The 18,692-nt window shown below is 47.2% G+C and overlaps 1 protein-coding gene across 1 annotated transcript; it reads right to left on the minus strand.

The window, feature by feature from the left end:
- Positions 1 to 14,193: 14,193 nt before the first annotated feature.
- On the minus strand, positions 14,194 to 16,248 carry LOC124671867 (probable L-type lectin-domain containing receptor kinase S.5). Its single transcript, XM_047208186.1, has one exon. It carries the CDS (start codon positions 16,246 to 16,248, stop codon positions 14,194 to 14,196), a length of 2,055 nt encoding a protein of 684 aa, XP_047064142.1.
- Positions 16,249 to 18,692: the final 2,444 nt, after the last annotated feature.

Here is an 18,692-nt window from a genome sequence, read left to right on the forward strand (position 1 = left end):
CCACATGATTTTTGGAGGACATGATCAAATAAGACCAAGCTTTTACGAGATTAAGGACTATCATGATTTTCTAGAGACCTTTTGGAGATTTTTAGGACATAGAAGCTTAAGAAGACAATGTTGTCCAAGAGGAAGTGTAAAGAATCATTTAGGGTTGGTTTTAGGCTAACTAAGCAGTTAGTAGATTCCATGTTATATTCTAATATTAGTTAGAATATTTAGATTTTATCCAATCACTGTGCAAAGCGAATCGTCATGTCTTTTCCAAGAGACACAAACAATGTAACCGTACTGTACATCCGACTTCCGACTGTCCAGGGACAATAAATACCCGGAGTGACAATCAATGAAACACACTATTCGCATCAATCTCTCTCTGATTGTCTTCGCTCCTAACACATTGCAGACCTCCTTGGTGATGAGTTAAACTATGAAGCTTCTAGAATTTTAACAATAATGATTATGACATTAATTGAAATTAGTTTTTTTAGGAAGAGCGGAAATGAAAATAATTAGGTTTACAATGCAAATTTCTACTTACTTGAGAATTTTTCGGCTAGTCAAACATATCAATATATCAAGTCTAGTCCACTAATTTTAATTCGAATATTATTTTTCAGTAATTGGATTGTACGTTTATAAATATTAAGCTTTCTAGAACAACACAACCCAGTTTATATTTCTACCTCTGAATGTACTCTTCCAGGTCTACTAAATTAGGCGCGTGCACTTTTACCGACTCTTCTTTTATCACCATTTAATTTATGAATACAAAAAATATGTGATGTAGAATTGGTACGATTAAAAATTCTTTTCAATATTACTCTAAATATTTTTAGTTATCTACTACATAATTGATAAATTGGCGGTCAATATTTTGTTGTTGCGTGTGCATCATAAAGTAGGGCAAGTCCCATAACTTTTCATTTTCCCTAAGAAGATAATATAACCTTTGGGATACTCTACAAAACTTGTACTTGCTTCTGCTCTAAGTACTTGCCGAGGTTTCAATGAACTTAGACTTATTTTGGACTACATTTTGTCTGAATACACGACATGCATCCAGGGCAGGAGGGAGCAGGTTATATATGGACTCTCGGCTCGACATAGGTATAGAGTACTACTTTTAGGGCCAGTTAGTTGTTAAGTTTTGTTCTACATGGAGTACACATCAATTAGATATTTGTGTCTTGTTTGATGTGAAGATAAAGTGCGAGGGACCGAGCCGTCAAATTCAGACACCCCAAAACAAGCAAAAACCAGAAAGACGACGGTAGATATTTACCGCGTTGTAAAATCTTATTATTGTTGGGATCGAACACCCAAGTCTTTAAATATGGTTCCATGCACGCTGATGCTAGATATTTGTCCCTAATGTCAGATGAAAAAGTGCGAGGGACCGAAAAATCAGCTTGAGAAACGAGAAAAAAAAAACGAAAATGGAGACCATGCATGAATATCTAGGAACTGCCTTCCTGAAATATCCTGGAGATGTGTTAAAAAAAGAAGAAGAAATATCCTGGAGCTTGATCTGGTCATCTGGGTGAAGAAATATCTCTTCTTCACACAGTATCGCATCGTGAGCTGTCTACTTCTAGAATTGGTTCCTCCAAACCGGAATTTCCACCTCTAGATAAATATCGGAGCTGCAGGAAGAGAAGGAAGCGGGTGGCGCCGTGGCGGGCGTTCGTCTCGCTTTTTTGGACACGTCCAAGTCACCGAGCTGGGCGAGCATGATGTGGAGCCCAGTTGTTTCCTTGCACTTTTTCTCTGTGTGAGGAACTGGGCGATCCTCGTCCACATGCTCGTCGTCGAGAGTGGGTTGGCACCGCGAAACGCGCGCGGGTTGAGCAGCAAATTCTCCCAGTCCCAGCCACATGCTTGGTTCTCCACCGAGATGATCAGATGAAAGAAGAAGAGTAAAGTCTGAAAAAAACCTTGGACTTGTAGACAGTGTCGAAATTGAACCCTGGATTGTCAATCCCTGAAATGAGCACCCTCAACTCACTAATCCCGGTTTATTCCTGCGTCATGCTCGTTTCCGCACCGAAAACGCTGACGTGGCATGGTCAACGGTGGGATTGTTGACTATCTGGTTAACATGAGCTACGTCCTCATTGGAACAGAGTAGGAGAGGAACAAAATTGGTTTCGTCTGGAAGGAGATTGAGCTGGGGAAGTGAGGTTCGCCGCGGCGGGCTTTGCCGTTGGCGGCGATGTCCTCTTCATCTAGCGCATCTTCCTGGCGTGGCGCTCGCGGACGTGCACGGAGGTCGTGGTCGCCGGTGCCGTATTGGTGGCGGTCGCCGGTCGCAGGGACATCGCGGACGCGCAGGGACGTCGGCGGCGATGCCCTCTTCATCTGGCGCATCTTCCTCGCGCGGCGCTCGCGGACGCGCAGGAAGGTTACGGCCGCCGGTGCTGTATCGGTTGCGGTCGCCAGTCGCATGTCGCAGCCTCGCAGGGACGTCGGCGGCAATGTCCTCTTCAGCTGGCGCTTCTTCCTCATCTTTTTTCTTCGTGATCTGCTGGGTGATCTGCAGGGGCGATGTCCTCTGATCCTCTCCATCCGATGCAATGTGGAGGCTGCAGTTCCACAGGAAGCAAGTTACAGGTCGACAGGAAGCTGTAGTTCTTTAACTGAAAGTGAACAGAGTGTCTAAAAGTTAGAATTGGCTCTTAGTTGCCAAGCTAGCTAGGATAATTTTAACTACATCCCAGCTAAGAGGTGATCTATGAATTCATCAATTGTTTTTTTCCTGTGATGTGCAAGCAACTATTGCATGGTCTCTTCTCTCCTCATACGGGTGAGGAGCCCCTCTGGACGAAATTCTCTATCTGATGCAGTCGATCAGTATACATGTTACCTAGATATATACTGGCTGATGCTGTTTACGCCCTTTCAGAATCTGAGTATTCTTCACCTCTTTCTTCAGTAGTGTCTGCATTTGGCAACACTAAATCTTGAGAAATAGGGAGTGGCACTTCAGATTGTTGGGATGGATTGATCACTTGAGAACATCCAGCCATGACTTGTGACCTTGATTCTCTCTCACTTCTCATATAATTATGTCCAGGTGATCTAGTGCCTCTAATTTTCTTCTCAGGACTGCTGATTACTTGGCTGATAACACCACTATCATCTGTCACAAGAACAGTCTCAAGAACTTTCTGTGGTGCAATCCGATAAGTAGCAGCATTTGGTACACTCTCATCATTAGTTTCTGCAGTTAATACTTCTGGAACTTCAAAATCTTCATGGTCTCCCAAACTGACAACTTCGTTTTCAAAATCACTGCCACTTGACTGACTCAAATCATCCTACTCAGCATGATATTCCACAAAAATATCTGCCACTCCTCCATCTGTTACATGCTGACATCATCATACAACCTGTATCATCGTACAGAAATACAAGTCCATCAACAAGCTCTCTGCCAGGGATCAAAAAATACAACTTCATTGCATCCTTCACTTCAATGTGATCTTTCAGAACCCCTTCACCTCCTGCAGTGACAACTTATCACGCTCTATCTCAGAAATCTCTTCATCGCCGCCCACAAAATCCAACTGTCGCCCAATGCGGACGAACTCCCCACCAGTATGGAACCGCACGGTAAGAGTTTCCGCAGGATCCATGCTGAAACCCTATATCCCCTACATTGGAAAAAAACTAGAATTTTCAGGTTCTTAATCTTCATCTACCACAATGTCTACTAACTGGTTCGCATCATAATTTCGCAAAATTACCCCTTTCAGTGAAACCCGATATGAACCAATGCGAAGGGCATAGGGGGAGGGTGGGGGTGGGATTTACCTGCTCTCCGTAGTCCACCACGATCTTCACTGCTCAAGTGTGATCATCCGCTCGTCGCCATGGCCGTCGCTGAGGAAGGAAAAGAGGAGGCGCGGTCAAGCCTGGACGGAGAGATCAAGGTGCGCGGATGCAGAGGGTTAGTCTGTATACGTAGTCCCTGGGCTGAACTAGCAGGCTTCTAACCCAAATCAGAAGGCTTTTAAGATTCAAGCCCACTTTAAACATAACAATCCAGCCACGACCGACCACATCAGAATTCCTGGCGTTTGGGTTCGACTGAAGAGTTGCCTCACACCGGGATTAGTGAGTTCAGGGTGCTCATTTCGGGGATTGATAGTTCAGGGTTCAATTTCAACACCATCTATGAGTTCAAGGTTTTTTTCAGACTTTACTCAAAGAAGAAAGAGGAGGCGTGTGCGTTCGACGGTCGACCAGACGGCGGAGAAAGTGCGACGCCCGGTGCCAACTGCCACGTCGCAAAAGAGTTTTCCTCGCTTTACGCTTTTCCCCGGTGCGCTTTTTTGGCCCGCGCAAATATCCTAGTGGGGGAGAGGATTCGGATAACCGCTTGATTCTTGTTTTTTTTTTTGCGAAATACAGTACAGACGCTCCCTACGCTATATATTTTTATAGTGTATTTCCACTTGGGTCGACCGTCTATGTCTGGGTCGACCGTTTCGTTTCATTTTCTTAGACGCTCATATATACGCACATACACTCACCCCTATGAACGCACACACGCACACTTTACCCCTATGAGCACCTCTGATAGACTGCGTCCAAGAAACTTCATTCGACGGGTTTTGAGATTGACGAAGTCACCACAAGCGTCTCGTTATCGACGGGAACATCGCTTCCCACTGAAGAATATTCAGTCAACACCAAAGTGTCAAACCTAGGATTTGAACTCTGGTGGGCTGGGGTGCCACTGTCCTCCTAACCACAGGATGATTCTCCCGCTCGATTCTTGTGGCTCCCGCTGCTTGACCTGCATCTTTGCTTGCTTGTTTGGTAGTGAAGCGGTGGCTTGCTCAATTATTTGGTCAAAAAATCTTTTTGAAATATGCATGCAGTTGATTCATAGGAGCATACTATAGAAACTAAATCCCTAAAAAAAATATCCACACACGCTATCCAACGCAATACACCTTATATTTTTGGAGACTTTTACATCTGGAAACGGAGATAGAGTAAAAAAACAAGACCAGCGGGCTAGCCTTTGGTGGCATATTTTTACAGAAGAAACTCTGTGAGCCCCGGAAGTTTCCGAGACTCAAACCTGGGAGGTTGACGTGCACTCCCGCACACCTAACCAATAGATCGACGCTCTGTTCTCACATATAAAATAATAAGGCAAAGCATGCCTTTTTTTATCCCTGCAAGATAATAGAGCCTTGGGATACTATACATAACTTTAATTTTTTTTTAACAACATAACTTGTAGAATAGGGCGTGCACAATGGTATAGAGAGAACACCTTCTCTTAGCACTCCACGGCATGTAAAGAAGACATAAAATATAAGTGATGAGTGTATGGTCTTATTCATAGTAATAAATGAAATTTTATTAAACTTAAGTAGTTTTTTTTTCTCTGCTTCAACTGAAGAAACAAAACTTACGCGGCTTTGGTAATGAAATGCCGACACCGCCCGATTTTAAATGCATTTATTATGTACTCATGGTAAATGTCGGAGTTCTTTGTTCTAAATGACCCTTTTCAAAAAGTTAAATCACTTTTGACTCCCTCTTAAAACTTTAATACATATATGGCTCTTCTTGGTCACCCAATGCATGATGGCTTAACTAAAGGGAGCGTCTAGAGATCAGTCACCTGAAACTTAATAAGTCTAAGTCGCTGATATCAGTAGCTTATTAAGCCTTGTAGTACTTTAATTTTGACGTTCAGTTTTGTGCGTTCACATTTTTCACTAGAAAAAATAATCTGTGCAACCATTTAAGACATAAGAAAAATCTTAGTAGCAATTTACGTGTAACTGAAAATAACTCAGTTGCAATCCACATGTAAGTGGAAATTCTTAGTTGCGATGCATGCGTAACTGGAAAAATCTCAATTGCAACCCACATGTACGTGGAAATTCTTAGTTGCAACATATGCGTAACTGGAAAAATCTCAGTTGCAACGCTCATGCAATTGGAAAAAAATATCAGTTGCAACCCGCATGTAAGTGGAAATTCTTAGTTACGACGCGGGCGTAACTGGAAAATTCTCAGTTGCAACCCACATGTATGTGGAAATTCTTAGTTTCAACATATGCGCAACTAGAAAAATCTCAGTTGCAACGCTCATGCAATTGGAAAAACAAAATCAGTTGCAACTCATGTGTAACCGAAAAAACCTCAGTTGCAACCCACGTGCAACTGGAAATATGTCGTTCGCAACACACGCGCAACTGGAATGCGCGGTAAGCGGTTCCATGAGAGAGAGAAAGACGCCTTATAGATTGGAACCGTCACCACGAGCCCACTTCACAAAGCCCGCAAAAAACAAGTCAGCCCGCTTACATGTCGGGCCAACAACAACACAAACACACAAACAGCCCAAAAGTCAGAGCACGAATCTACAAGCACAAAATACGAATCTCGAAGCGCTCGAATTAAACTTATTAAGTATAAGGCGCTTGATTTCCAGCAAATCCGCTATAATGGAGGTCACGTCACTTTAGTTGGCAAAATTTGATTAAAATCTGAACTAAAAATGACTAAGTCGTATGGGTCTGAAAATATTATCAGATGGTGGATGATCCTTGCGATAGGAAAAAAAAGACGTGAGGGCAGCCGATCAACCGATCGACGGACAAACCCTCAAACAGGTTGTGCAACCCCCATAGTAGATCATGAAGATCGACCTCCCTAGGAACGGGACGGCGCGGAAACCTATGTGGCGGCTAGGTCAAGGAGTGTGCCGCTCGGATACCATGTAGAACGATAGGGACGGAGAGAGGCTGGTGCAATACGTCAGATGTTGTATTAAGCCTCATGAACAAGTATATATAGAAGTACAAGACTTGAAAGGCAAGAAGCATCGTCTAGACATAAGGTAGGGCATGGATTACAAATCTTAAACTACCAAATACATGTGTACCGAATATATATCGAACACTAACTATTTTGGAGCTAAAATGGCTAAGTGATTTCAATCTAGCCACCTCAACTGGCATGTCATGTACTTCCGTTAAGCCATGCAGCAAAGCGTGACAAAAAGTAGCCATTGAAATTTTAAACTTTTATTTGGAATCAAAACTGGTCTAAAGTTTGAAAACATTTAGGTCAAAGAACTCTAAATGTCGTCATAAAAACTTTTTAAGACCAGCTACATGCCAGGCCTGGTTCAATGTACACGGTCCATAGATATCTACCTCTTCCTCTTGTTTGGCCAAAAGATAAAGTGCGAGGGGCGGAGCTATCGAATTCACACACTCCAAAATGAAACAAGCAAACACAAAAAAGGGAAACGAAATATCTAGAGCTCGTCTCCAGAAATATCACGGAGAGCGATCCGGGAACAAATATCTCTTGTTTAGATCGCAGGAGGACCTGTGACCCTGCCAACTTGCCAAATCGATTCCTTCCTATAAAAAAAACTCTAGTTTTCCTGTTCCGGGAAAAAAAAAAAGTCACATATTCGGCGCTCTCCAAATATCAGAGCGCCAGGACCGGTGCTTGGTTCACTGCTTGGAATCTTGGATGGATAGAAAAAGCGCAGGAGCGGCGGGCCCTCACGTCTTCTCGCTTTTTGGACACGTCAAAGCCGGCAAGCTGGCACATCCTCGCTGAGACTGAGACTGGGCGATCCTCGTCCACATGTTGGCGGAGTGTGTCTGGGCTGGCAGGGTAGGCACAGCGGGCGGGGTTTGGTCCGGAAATTTTCCCAGCCACATGCTTCGTTGCCAGGGTTTTCCGCTGAGAAGTTTGGCGTCGGCGGGGCCCCCGAGCCAGAAGCACGACGCCAAACCTGTCGCTTGGGCCGCTCGTGTAGGCGGAGTAGGCGTGACGTTGAGTCCAGAGTCGACCAGAAGGTGGTGGCATGTGGCACATACAGTAATATCCAGGTATTATCCGTTGGCGTCACTCAGCATCGCCGTAGTTTTATCTCGCCGCAGCAGACGAGATATGGTGAAATATCTGGCTGGTCTGGATTTTCCTTCCGACGAAACCAAAATCGTTGCCTTCAACCGCGTTTCTACATAATTGCTAAACACTAAACTTGCACTAATAGCAATTTGCTCTAAAAACGTTGCTAAAAACAGCCTTTATACAAGTGCCTCCCATGCCTAATTATAGCAAGTTTTGTTCCATTTGGTATATTTGCAAAGCCTAGAGCCACATCGTATAACTTTCAAAAACGACATGGGAGGGCCAACTGCCACCGACACAAAGTTTTCAGCACGCAAGCCGTACAGTCGGTCACCTCCCCTTCGCCATCCCCGCTACCGTTCACCATGGCTCCGCCTCCCCCACGTGTACCGAGGTTCCCTGCTGCCGCACCACTCATTTCCACTCCGGCGCGAGCCACCCCGCAACCAAATCAAGCTCCACGGAGCTCCACCGCCCCGAGAACCCGCCGATCGATTCGGCCTAGTGGAGGCCGTCGCCAGTGAGGGAGAAACTAAACATCTCCCCAGGTCCGTCAGCCAACCTTCACTACCCTGCCGACACCACCTTGCCTTCGCGTGCGTTAGAACACGACGACGGCACGCACCGGGACCGCGAGCTAATGTGGGCCCACCATCTACCACCACCGCGAGTTCGCGTGTCGTGATTGCCTTTTGACCTGATTGCCTTTTTTTATGTTGAAGGAGCTATTTGTAATTTTTTTGTTCCTCTTCGGATTTGGCAATCCGATTGTACCAAGGCTACCAAGGCACAATTTGGTTTGGATTGCTAGACCTTCTTTCCTATTACTATATTCAGTTTTTAGCAATTCATTATATGAAGGCAATTGGAGATGCTCTAGCACATGCTTGTTTACTTATCTCATATTTTCATCACAGGGGGTCTATGGATGAGAAGGATTTGGTATTCCTTCCAATTACCTTAAATACTCTTCCGAGATTGATGAAGAATTTTCAATCTAGGCAAAAGAGCATCTCCACTCATTGGCGCTCCCCACGGCGAAATCCGGACGAAACAACCGCCGGATTGGACGAAATTAAGTCGTGGGGAGTACCGTATTTCCAGTCGTCCACCCGGAGTTCGGCGGACATAGTTTAAATTCAAACAAAGCGTCGTCCCGCGCTACAAGTACGGCCGGTTGATCGGCAAAAGGAGCAAAAGGATCAGCCACGGATCGGCGATCGGAGGGAAATTACACGGAAACGAGGCTCATCGGCGGTCTCGGCCGGCACGGCGGTGTCCGACGGACCGGTTTCCTCACACGCCGTGGCCGAGCGGCTGCGGCGGTCGATGACGAGCGGCGGCGGTGGATGTCGAGCGGTGGCGGTCGACGAGGTAGATGGTGAGGAAGCCGAGGTAGGAGCCGGCGGAGACGACGAAGGACTGGCCGGAGTGGCTCCGAGGATGTCGGCTGCGGTGGCCACGGTACCAATTCCTCGTATCCTCGTCCATCGGTTCCATGTTGCCGCCGCCCATCGGGAACGCCAAGTCCGTGTTCCTCTTCTTCGCCGCCGCCGTCGTCTTCGGCGAGGCGATCCGGGACGCCTTGGTTGGCGAGCATCTCCCGCCACCTGCCGTCGAACTTGTCGTTCCTCCCGTCGGCGTGCGACCTCAAGTCGGCCCGAGCACTTGTCGATCGACGCCCGCATCCTGTCGGCGGGATTGCCCATCTTTTTGAGCTCTTTGAGCTTCTTCGGCCGAGTTCGGGCGCCCTTCCGCCGCGCCAGCCACCGGAGCGTCGGGGTTGTACTGCTCGGTCTTGCTCTTCGAGAGGGTCGTGCGGGTTTCCTTCCACTTCTCGTAGTTCTCGAGGCGGGCGTAGACGTTCAGGAACTTGAACTGCATGCCGGTGTCGTCCGTGTACATGTCCAAAGCACAGCGCAGCTGGGGAAAAAGAGCACGGCGATACGGGTCAGCTCACGACGATGTACCTTGGTGATGCAGGGTCGACGGAGCATACCTTTTGCTCCAAGTCGTGGCCGCTGATCGGCCGTTTTTCCACCTCCTCCTGTATGCCGTGCCATTTGCTGCACGCCGTCTGCATGATCCCCCAATGGGTGGCCATTGCCTTGTCTCCCCGGTACACGTTCATGTTCGTCTTCTTGAAGTAGGGATCGACGAGTTTGCGTTCGTCGTACGCCTGCTTCACTCGAAGACAATATGTGTCGAATGACTGATTGACCCCGGTTATGCCGTTCATGGACACGGTCATCCAAGCTTCGGCGAGGCACTCCTCTTCCTTCGCCGCCCATTTGATACGCGGTTCGGCAGGCGGCGAGTCCTTCTTCCTCTTCTTCTTCCCCTTCGACAGGTTGGCGGCGGCTTGAGTTGGCTCTTCTTCTTCTTCTTCTTCTTCTTCTTCTTCTTCTTCTTCTTCTTCGTCTTCTTCTTCGACGGCTTGGCTTCCGTCGGCCACATCCTCAACATACTCGTTGCGCGCCGCGACAGCTGCCGTTGCCCTCGCCTCCTCTTGCGTGAAGAACCCCGGGCTCGCGGCGGCGGCCATGAAGAACCCCGGGCTCGCAGCGGCGGCCATGGAGCCGGAGGTGATCATCTCGTGGATCTCCTCTTCGTTCGGCGCCGCCATCGCACCGAACGGGAGCGGCCCTCGTCGCATGGCCGGCGAGGTGCCCTCGAGCCGGCCGCCGCTGCCGACGTCAAGCTCGGGCGGCGACGGCGTGAACCCGGACGGTTGGACGTAGGCGCCGTCTTGGAACATGGCGGGCGGCGGCGACGAGTACATCGAAGGGGAGAAGGACGACGGGAAACTGCTTGTACCTTGCGCCGGCCATTGGCCGGGGAACATGGCGCCGCCGCCGCCGCTCATGGCCATGCTGATCTTCCTCGCTTGTTCGTCCTGGGCCGCCGCCGCCGCCCTCTTGGCGGTGGCTTTTTTCACCCTCTCCGCCCTGCCGCATGTTTCGACCTCGCGCCGTTTCTCGTCCGCCGCCCGCGTTCGTCATGCCCGGCGGCCGCCCCTTCTTCGCCCGCGGCTTCCTCGTCGTCGCCTTTGGCGGCATTGTGGTGGACGAGAAGACGAGGAGGAGAGCGGTGGTGGACGAGAAGACGCCGCCGGGAACTGGAACTGGAAGACGAGGAGGAGAATGGACAAATTCGGCGGGAGAGAATGGTGATATGCAAGCAAATTGGAGGGAATGGGGATATGCAAGCAAATTGGAGGGAAAATCGACAGGATTTGGTTTTCCTGTCGCCGACTACGCGGGTCCACACTGACATAGGCATCCCCAATGGGCCTGCCGAAGATAGTACCCTGGGTTTACTGAAGGCCCACGACCCGAAGAATATGAAGATTCGGAAGCCCAAGTTGATATTAAGGAAAGTTAGAATTGTAATAGAGATGATGTTTGTAATCTTGCGGGATGAGTTGTAAACCCTCCCGGACTCTGTAACTTGTACAAGACGAATCTCTCGACTCCACCTCTTATATAAGGGGGAGTCGAGGGACAAAGAAAGCATCGAATCATTGTTTCCTAAACCCTAGTTTTCATAATCGTCGAGTACTTTTCGGCTGAAACCTTCGAGATCTACTTGCCCTCTACTTCCAACTAAACCCTAGTCTACAACCTGTAGGCATTGATAAGTTAATCCCTTGTCACACACGACGTTTCGCGCCAAAATCTTTCGTCCGGAGTCCCCGAGAGCGCCCCGGGGGACCGGGGATGGCGTGGGCTCGCCGGATGGATGAAGGGCCAAATCCGGACGAAAACGAGGAACCGGGGGCGCGACTGGGCCGATTTACGTCGTCCGGATGGAAAAAACGTCGCTCGGGGGCCTCGTCGGGGAGACGAGTGGAGATGCTCTAAGGAGACTTGTAGAGATATCTTGGCATTATCCCCTCCTAACCATAATTAAACATACCATTGGACATTAGGCACATCTGCCTGACGACGGTTCGGCTGGCGATCTTCCGGTGAGGCATAGATGGTTTGGTGTTTGGTGTCGTTTGGGTGGGGCTCCTCGCCGCACCGGCGTGCGTTCTTTATAGACCGCAGCCTAGGCGGGAAACCCGGCTGGGCGCACGATGTTTTCTGGCCGAGGCGGGGAACATCCATGGCGTGCGCGTGAAACAGGAGCCACCGAGGGCGGGAACCAATCGGACGCGTCGGAATCATACACAGCGCGCACGAAACAAGAGTCGCCGAGGGCGGGAACCAACCGGACGCACGTGAATCATCCACGCCACGCACGTAAACGCCGACGACGTGTTTGGCGACGTCCCGACACCATTAACATATCATCATTGTTAGAGGTAGAACGTCAATCCTTGATAGTAGGCGGGGAATGTCAACATGTGTCGGGCCGCTCGATGCACCCCGACCTAAACGAACCGTGATCCATTATCTATTTGCGGGCGAACCCAAATAAATTAAAACAAACCGAATGAGTCGCCGTTTTGGATCGCCCTGATGGAGATGCCGATCAAAGCAACCCCATTCTAGCCCACACGATTATGTTGAATAATAAGCACGTACGCCTTGCTACTGGATGCATATGCATGTGTCATCCCCCTAGCTTACCTAGACACACGCTGCTCTCCTCTCCGTTGTTTAACATCGTCCGGTGAATGATGACCGATTGACTAGATAGGGATAGGATAGCGCGATCATGCTCCACTCGTTCAAACGTAGCACTAGTCTGGCAATAATTCACAGACACTTTAATTGCCGTCTTTAGGAGCAAGACAGAGACACTTTGCGTCGTTGCAGTTATGGTTGGAGAACGTCGGGTGCTTCAGTGCTTGGATATGCTGGCTCGGGCGGTTTTCACCCTTTGTTTACGACCAGTGGCAGGTGGCGGTACAACTAGTCCAAGGTTTGGGTTGTATCGTCACACAAAAGCGATACGAGAAGCCGAGTTGTGCACAACGCAACACTGGCTTTTGGATGAAGAAAACGCCACAAAAGCTAGGATCTTGTTGGCGCCATCTGTTTGGTGTTCAAGTAAACCTTTGAAAAAAACAGCGATGAACGACTGGTCACACACATCACCTTTCTTCCTCGAGCTTTTTTGTATAACAATTGTTTAGTTGCTCACCATGTCTACCACATGGTCTTCCTCGAGCTTTTTTTATTATTGCGCTTTCAGTAACTCGCAGGTGCCTTTGGGTCTGACGGGATCTGCTTCGTCAATCGATCCATACGAGCGCGTAGGTTGGGCTGGCTCAGCGTCATCCCCAGGGAGATGCTGTATGCCGATCTGCTCGGCACGGACCAGACGCCGCTCACCCCCAGATGGGTAGTTTGGGCCGGCCCAACATTTCATTTCACTTTTTCTTTATTTGTTTCGTTTTTTTATTTTCTTTTCTGCCTTTTGTTTTTTACTTTTTTAAAATATCTCTTTTTAAAATTTGATTTTAATAATTTATATTTTTCTAAAAAATATGTACAGAATTTAAGATGAACATTTTTAATTTGAAATTGTTTTAAAGTAACATTTTTTAATTTGAACAATTTTTTAGATTTGAACAAATTTTGAATTGAAAATTTTTAAGCTTGATTTTTTTCTTCAAATTTGAACATTTTTTAATTTGAACATTTCCCAAATTTGAACAATTTTATATTTGAACATTATTTAAATTTGATCATTTTTAAAATCTGTCTATTTTTCAAATCTGAAAAATAAAAGTAACAAAAAAGAAATATAAAAAACAAGCGAAAAATAAAAGAGAAAACAAAAGCAGGAAAAAAAGAAACTGAAAAGGAGAAACAAAAAAGAACAGAAAAAACAAAGAAAGAGGAAGCCGGTGTGAGGCACCTAGTGCAGTCCATCTGAAAAAATACTTGCAAGAGTGAATTCGAAAAATAAATTAATGGTTTACTATATGAATAGCCATCTCAAACAACCTCATTCGCCACAACATCGGTGACATGGATGTGTATGAGTTATGTGCATAGAAAAAAAAAGAAACAAGAACAATTACTGTTTTTTTTTGAGGAAAAAATTAGTCAATTGAAGCAACGATCATTCAATGGGGGGAAATGAAAGATGGTGAGAACGGAAGACTTTGTTACATAACTTTTGCATGTAAAGAGATATCAGGGTTACTACCAGCTACACGCGAGGGTATCAAAGCCAAACCAACACAGATTACATTTTTCGGAAGCACAGCAAAATATGGCATTTTCCACTTATACAAGTATACGAATACCACTGGAGTCAGCGCACGGCAGTACAAAATGTACACATATATAGAGTTCTGCACGGAGGCAACGATCACAATACTCACCTACCTGTGAGTGAAGTGGAGGTCATGGAGCAGAAACTGGTCTGCCCTCCGGTGAAGAGCAAACCAACGTGAGGCAGCTCGATCTCCGGCTGACTGCCAGACGGAGGCCAGACAAAGGCAGGCTTCACATACGGGGGTTCCGGCGGTGGCGTTCCACCCATCAAAACCTGCACCACCGTCCTCATAGAAGGCCTCTCCCTCGGGTTCGGGTGGCAGCACGCCACAGCCAACCTTACCGCGCAATCCACCTGCGCCTCATCATACACTCCACCAAGCACCGTGTCAGCAGCCGCCAAGACTTTGCCCTCGCCGTAATGCCTCCAGATCCAATCCACAATATACATAGCCTCCCGCGTCCTGCGTACAGCCTCATCCTGATTGCGGTAGGACACGGAGCTGCTCGGGCTCCTTCCACTGACCACCTCCATGACGAAGACTCCAAAAGCGTACACATCCGTGTCGAGGCTGGCACGGCCGGTGAAGAAGCTCTCATAGGCCATGTAGCCGCGAGTGCCAGCCACCGCCTGCGTGGAGTGGTGCGTGACACCGTCGTGCTGGATGACACGGGCGAGGCCAAAGTCGCCCAGCCGTGCGTTGTAGTCCTCATCAAGCATGACATTGCTGGCCTTGACATCCCTGTGCAGGATCCTCTTGCTGCTCCCATGGTGCAGGTAGTCCAGCGCCGATGCCACACCACATATTATCCTGTACCGTCGTTCCCATGTGAGCTCCAGAACACTCGTATCCGATGACAAGTTGCTCACTCTGGCACTGGCATACAAGAGCTTGTCCAGGCTGCCCATGGGAAAGTACTCGTAGATGAGGAGCAGCTCGGCCTCCTCGTGGCACCAGCCAATTAGCTTGACAAGGTTCCGGTGCGAGAGCTTGCTGATCGTGTTCACCTCCGCAACGAATTCCTGCTCTCCTCGGTCGGACTTGGCATTGTTCGTTGACACCCGCTTCACGGCCACCTCCAAGTTCATCCTACTGATGTAGCCAAGGTAAACGGTGCCAAAGCCACCTCTGCCAAGCTTACGGGTTGTACTGAAGTTGGCAGTAGCACGCCTGAGCTCCTTGAGCTTAAATTTGACTGGACCATGCACGTCGATCATTTTCTCCAGGTTGCGGTACGCAAGCCTTCTCTGCCGCGTTAGCCTTCTCCACATGAAGAGCACAGCGAACAAACAGAGGGAAAATATAGTCAAGACAATAAGAGCCAAAAGCACCTTTCTCCCATGTCCTCTTCCAACATTGTCTATTGTGGTGAAGTTCCATGACTTTATCTGGTTCAGTTGGGTGAAGTCGCCCGTGGAACCTGCAAATACTAGATGTATGTCGTCCAGTAGACCTAGTGATAGGTCAATGAGCCGACTTACTCCAGATACATGCTGCTGCCCACTTGTGCTATACTGGATTAGAGTTACTTCAAACAATAGTGTTGTACCATCGTATTTGATCCCGACCCATATATCAGACCCACTTGAGAGGGTGATGGACTGATTACTGAGTGGGCTCTGATCGACAGATTTGATGCTGTCGATGTCAATTCCGACATGGTTGCCGTCAAGGTCATCCTTGTAGCTCTTCCTGGTGTCGAATTCCACAGCTACTACTCGGTTTTCAAAGGCGCCATCTGTCTGGTTATTGAACATACCCAGCCACTGGCCACTGCTGTTGCTGGGCAAAGATGGATTATTTGTGAGAATGAAGGCCATACCTTCTCCAGCACTTCCATTCTGTGGGAGGATGTTCAGCACGAACTCTGTCCTGAACGACGTGAGTGACGTCCGCTTGCTGTTCCATAGCTTGAGGGTTTCCCTTGCATAGACCACTCTCCCAGACCGGTGGCTAATGTTTCCGGTATTCGGGGTGATATAAAGGGAGCCATTTGTGATTGATGAGCCTGGGCTGAAGCTGAAATCATCCTTTTGGCTTGTGTTGAAGTTGGGGTAAGTGAACTGCAGGCAACTGCAGGTTCTGCCTAGGATGACAACAGCTGCAGAAACTATACAGGAAAAGGTCAATATGTGGTTGGTATTAAGCACTGTCATGGCTAAATGGATCCTAGCTTCCTGCAACCTCTCCAAGGAAACATAAGAAGATGTGAGTTCATATGGTTTGAGTGCTTGGCTTCTTAACACTGAGGGAGGAGTTGACAAATATGATAGAGACATATAAGTATATAACCAATATCAATCTTCAGATACAGCTTGGGATAATAGTTCTGCAGCTGCAGAGAAACTGCCACTTTTAGATTAAGAACAGTTACATGCAAAATGTTTTGAGATATGATACCCGCCGGCAATATCTTTGACAACACGATCATATCTCCCTTGTTCTGGTAGAGATAGATTAAAATACGTGCATCTTGGAGGAAAAAGGAGACTGTTGAACAAGTTAGAACAGTGATGTTAACATATAAAACATTTAGAGGTGGAAGAAACTGACCAGTAACAACTTGATTGTGCCAGCTATGAACTTGGATAGAAATACCTTTCGTTTAACAATTCTTTGTTGATCAAGCTGCCCCGTCGATGCAGATCTTGTCTCCAAAGCTCTTACAACTTACAAGTGTACCAGGCGAGGTAGTCACAGGCATTGCTAATTCAAATTAATGTTATATATTTCGAAGAAAAGGGAAGTTCCTCTATCATAACAATTTCTTAGTGTCATGTAATTTGGTTAAATGCTATCTCTATGGGTAAGCATTCTCCTTGGTTGAGACCTTCTCAAGGAACAGAATAAGAAGCGCACAGATAGAAAATGAATCAACAAAATAATATCATGTTTCTCACATGCACACCTTTTACTGCCAGAAAATTGTAAACGCTGTGGTCTGAGGCCGAGACCATGGCACCAAACCGACAACCCAGGTATGCGGAACTGATGCCAAAGGCCTTGAAAGTAACCATGGTTGACGGCTTCAACGCCACTGACACCTCGTCCTGAAGTGACACAAATGCTGCCTTCAGTGCACGGGCCCCTTCCATCTACCAATGGGTCCAGTGATTCTACATTCGCACCCAGAATGCGCCTCCATGGGGAAGGCTGTGAGGCACACGGTGCACCCTGTGCACCTGCTCACCCTCCGCTGCCGTCGCCGTACGATCAAGTGTGTTATACGTACGACTGCAACATCAGCGGGCACTCGCTTCACTACGACCCCTGTCGGTTCAATATACACCTCCCATGCACGCCATGGTGGATCTGGGGCCATAACAACACTTGTTCACCCATGACCCATGTAAGCTCGCCTGCAAGGACGCGATTAAGGGCAACAGCCCATTCTGCCTCTGCTCTTGTGCAACCAAGGGGCGAATGCCGCAGTAATGGTGTGCGGAGTATCATCATATGGTCCACCCTTCTCAACGATAATCTTATCATTAGGCAAAGTGCAAACGTTGTTGCGGAACCTTTTGATCTTGTGGGTAGACAGGTAATATACTGTCGATTGAAGGCATGGTTGTGCTTTACTAATACCAGCATGAACAGTATACCTTGATGTATGGTGTCTTTCCGGGAAGACCCTAAGGGTGTTATCAAGAGGATCCATTATCACAGATTAAGAATGCTCTGGAAAACTAGGGAAATAAATATATCACTTATCAATTGGCCAACTATATGTTTGTCTAAGGAGGCCTTGGCATTTTGGATTTACAAACCAGGAATAAGAGTTTGATGTGCAAATGGCTTCAGAAACTATTGGAAAAAATTTCCGGGAAGAAATATTTACAGAAGCAAATTCTGTGACAAATGGAGTCATACTTCTGGCATGGTAATGTGGGGTGAATCACAAATTCCAAAGATATACCGAGAGGAAAATTGGAAATGGAGCTAGAACCTTATTCCGAGAGAACAGCTGCGTTTATGGAGCATCTATGGCTTCACGACTTCCAAGGTTGTACAACATCACCTTCACTAAGCAGGTGACTGTCATTATGGCAAAAGAAACAGGTTGAGGCAGTTTCAATTCAGAAGAACTTTGTTGTGTGAGACTGCAGAACTTTGTTGTGTGAGACTACAGAATATGGTAGAAGGGATACAACTGACAAAACAAGAGATACATTCAGGTGGAAGATAAGAAAAAAAGCTGAGTTTTCAGTGAGATTCTTTTATCTGCAGCTGATGACAATAGCTTTGGTGGACTACAGGCATGTGTGGCAGCTGAAAAATATTCTTGAAATCAAAATAAATCTTGTGGGTGATGCCTAAGCGTAGAATCCTAACCAAGAATGCCATGTACAACTTTCTGTTGAACAGGTACAGCTTCAAATCAAAAATATTCTTGAAATCAAAAACAGTTTCTGTTGAACATGATGGTCATGAAACGAGTAAAAGGATGAACACAATGTACAACTTCACATGTTTGTTGTTTGATATCTAACCTGCATTATTCTCTAGAAAAACAAGGATGAATGCTTCACAAGTACACTGGCCGTAGACGACTCCCAGGCAAGCGTACATTTCTCCACAATTTTCACCTTCCAGAGAGGAC

Source organism: Lolium rigidum, chromosome 7 (assembly GCF_022539505.1).
Source record: "Lolium rigidum isolate FL_2022 chromosome 7, APGP_CSIRO_Lrig_0.1, whole genome shotgun sequence".
Taxonomy (NCBI): Eukaryota; Viridiplantae; Streptophyta; class Magnoliopsida; order Poales; family Poaceae; genus Lolium; species Lolium rigidum.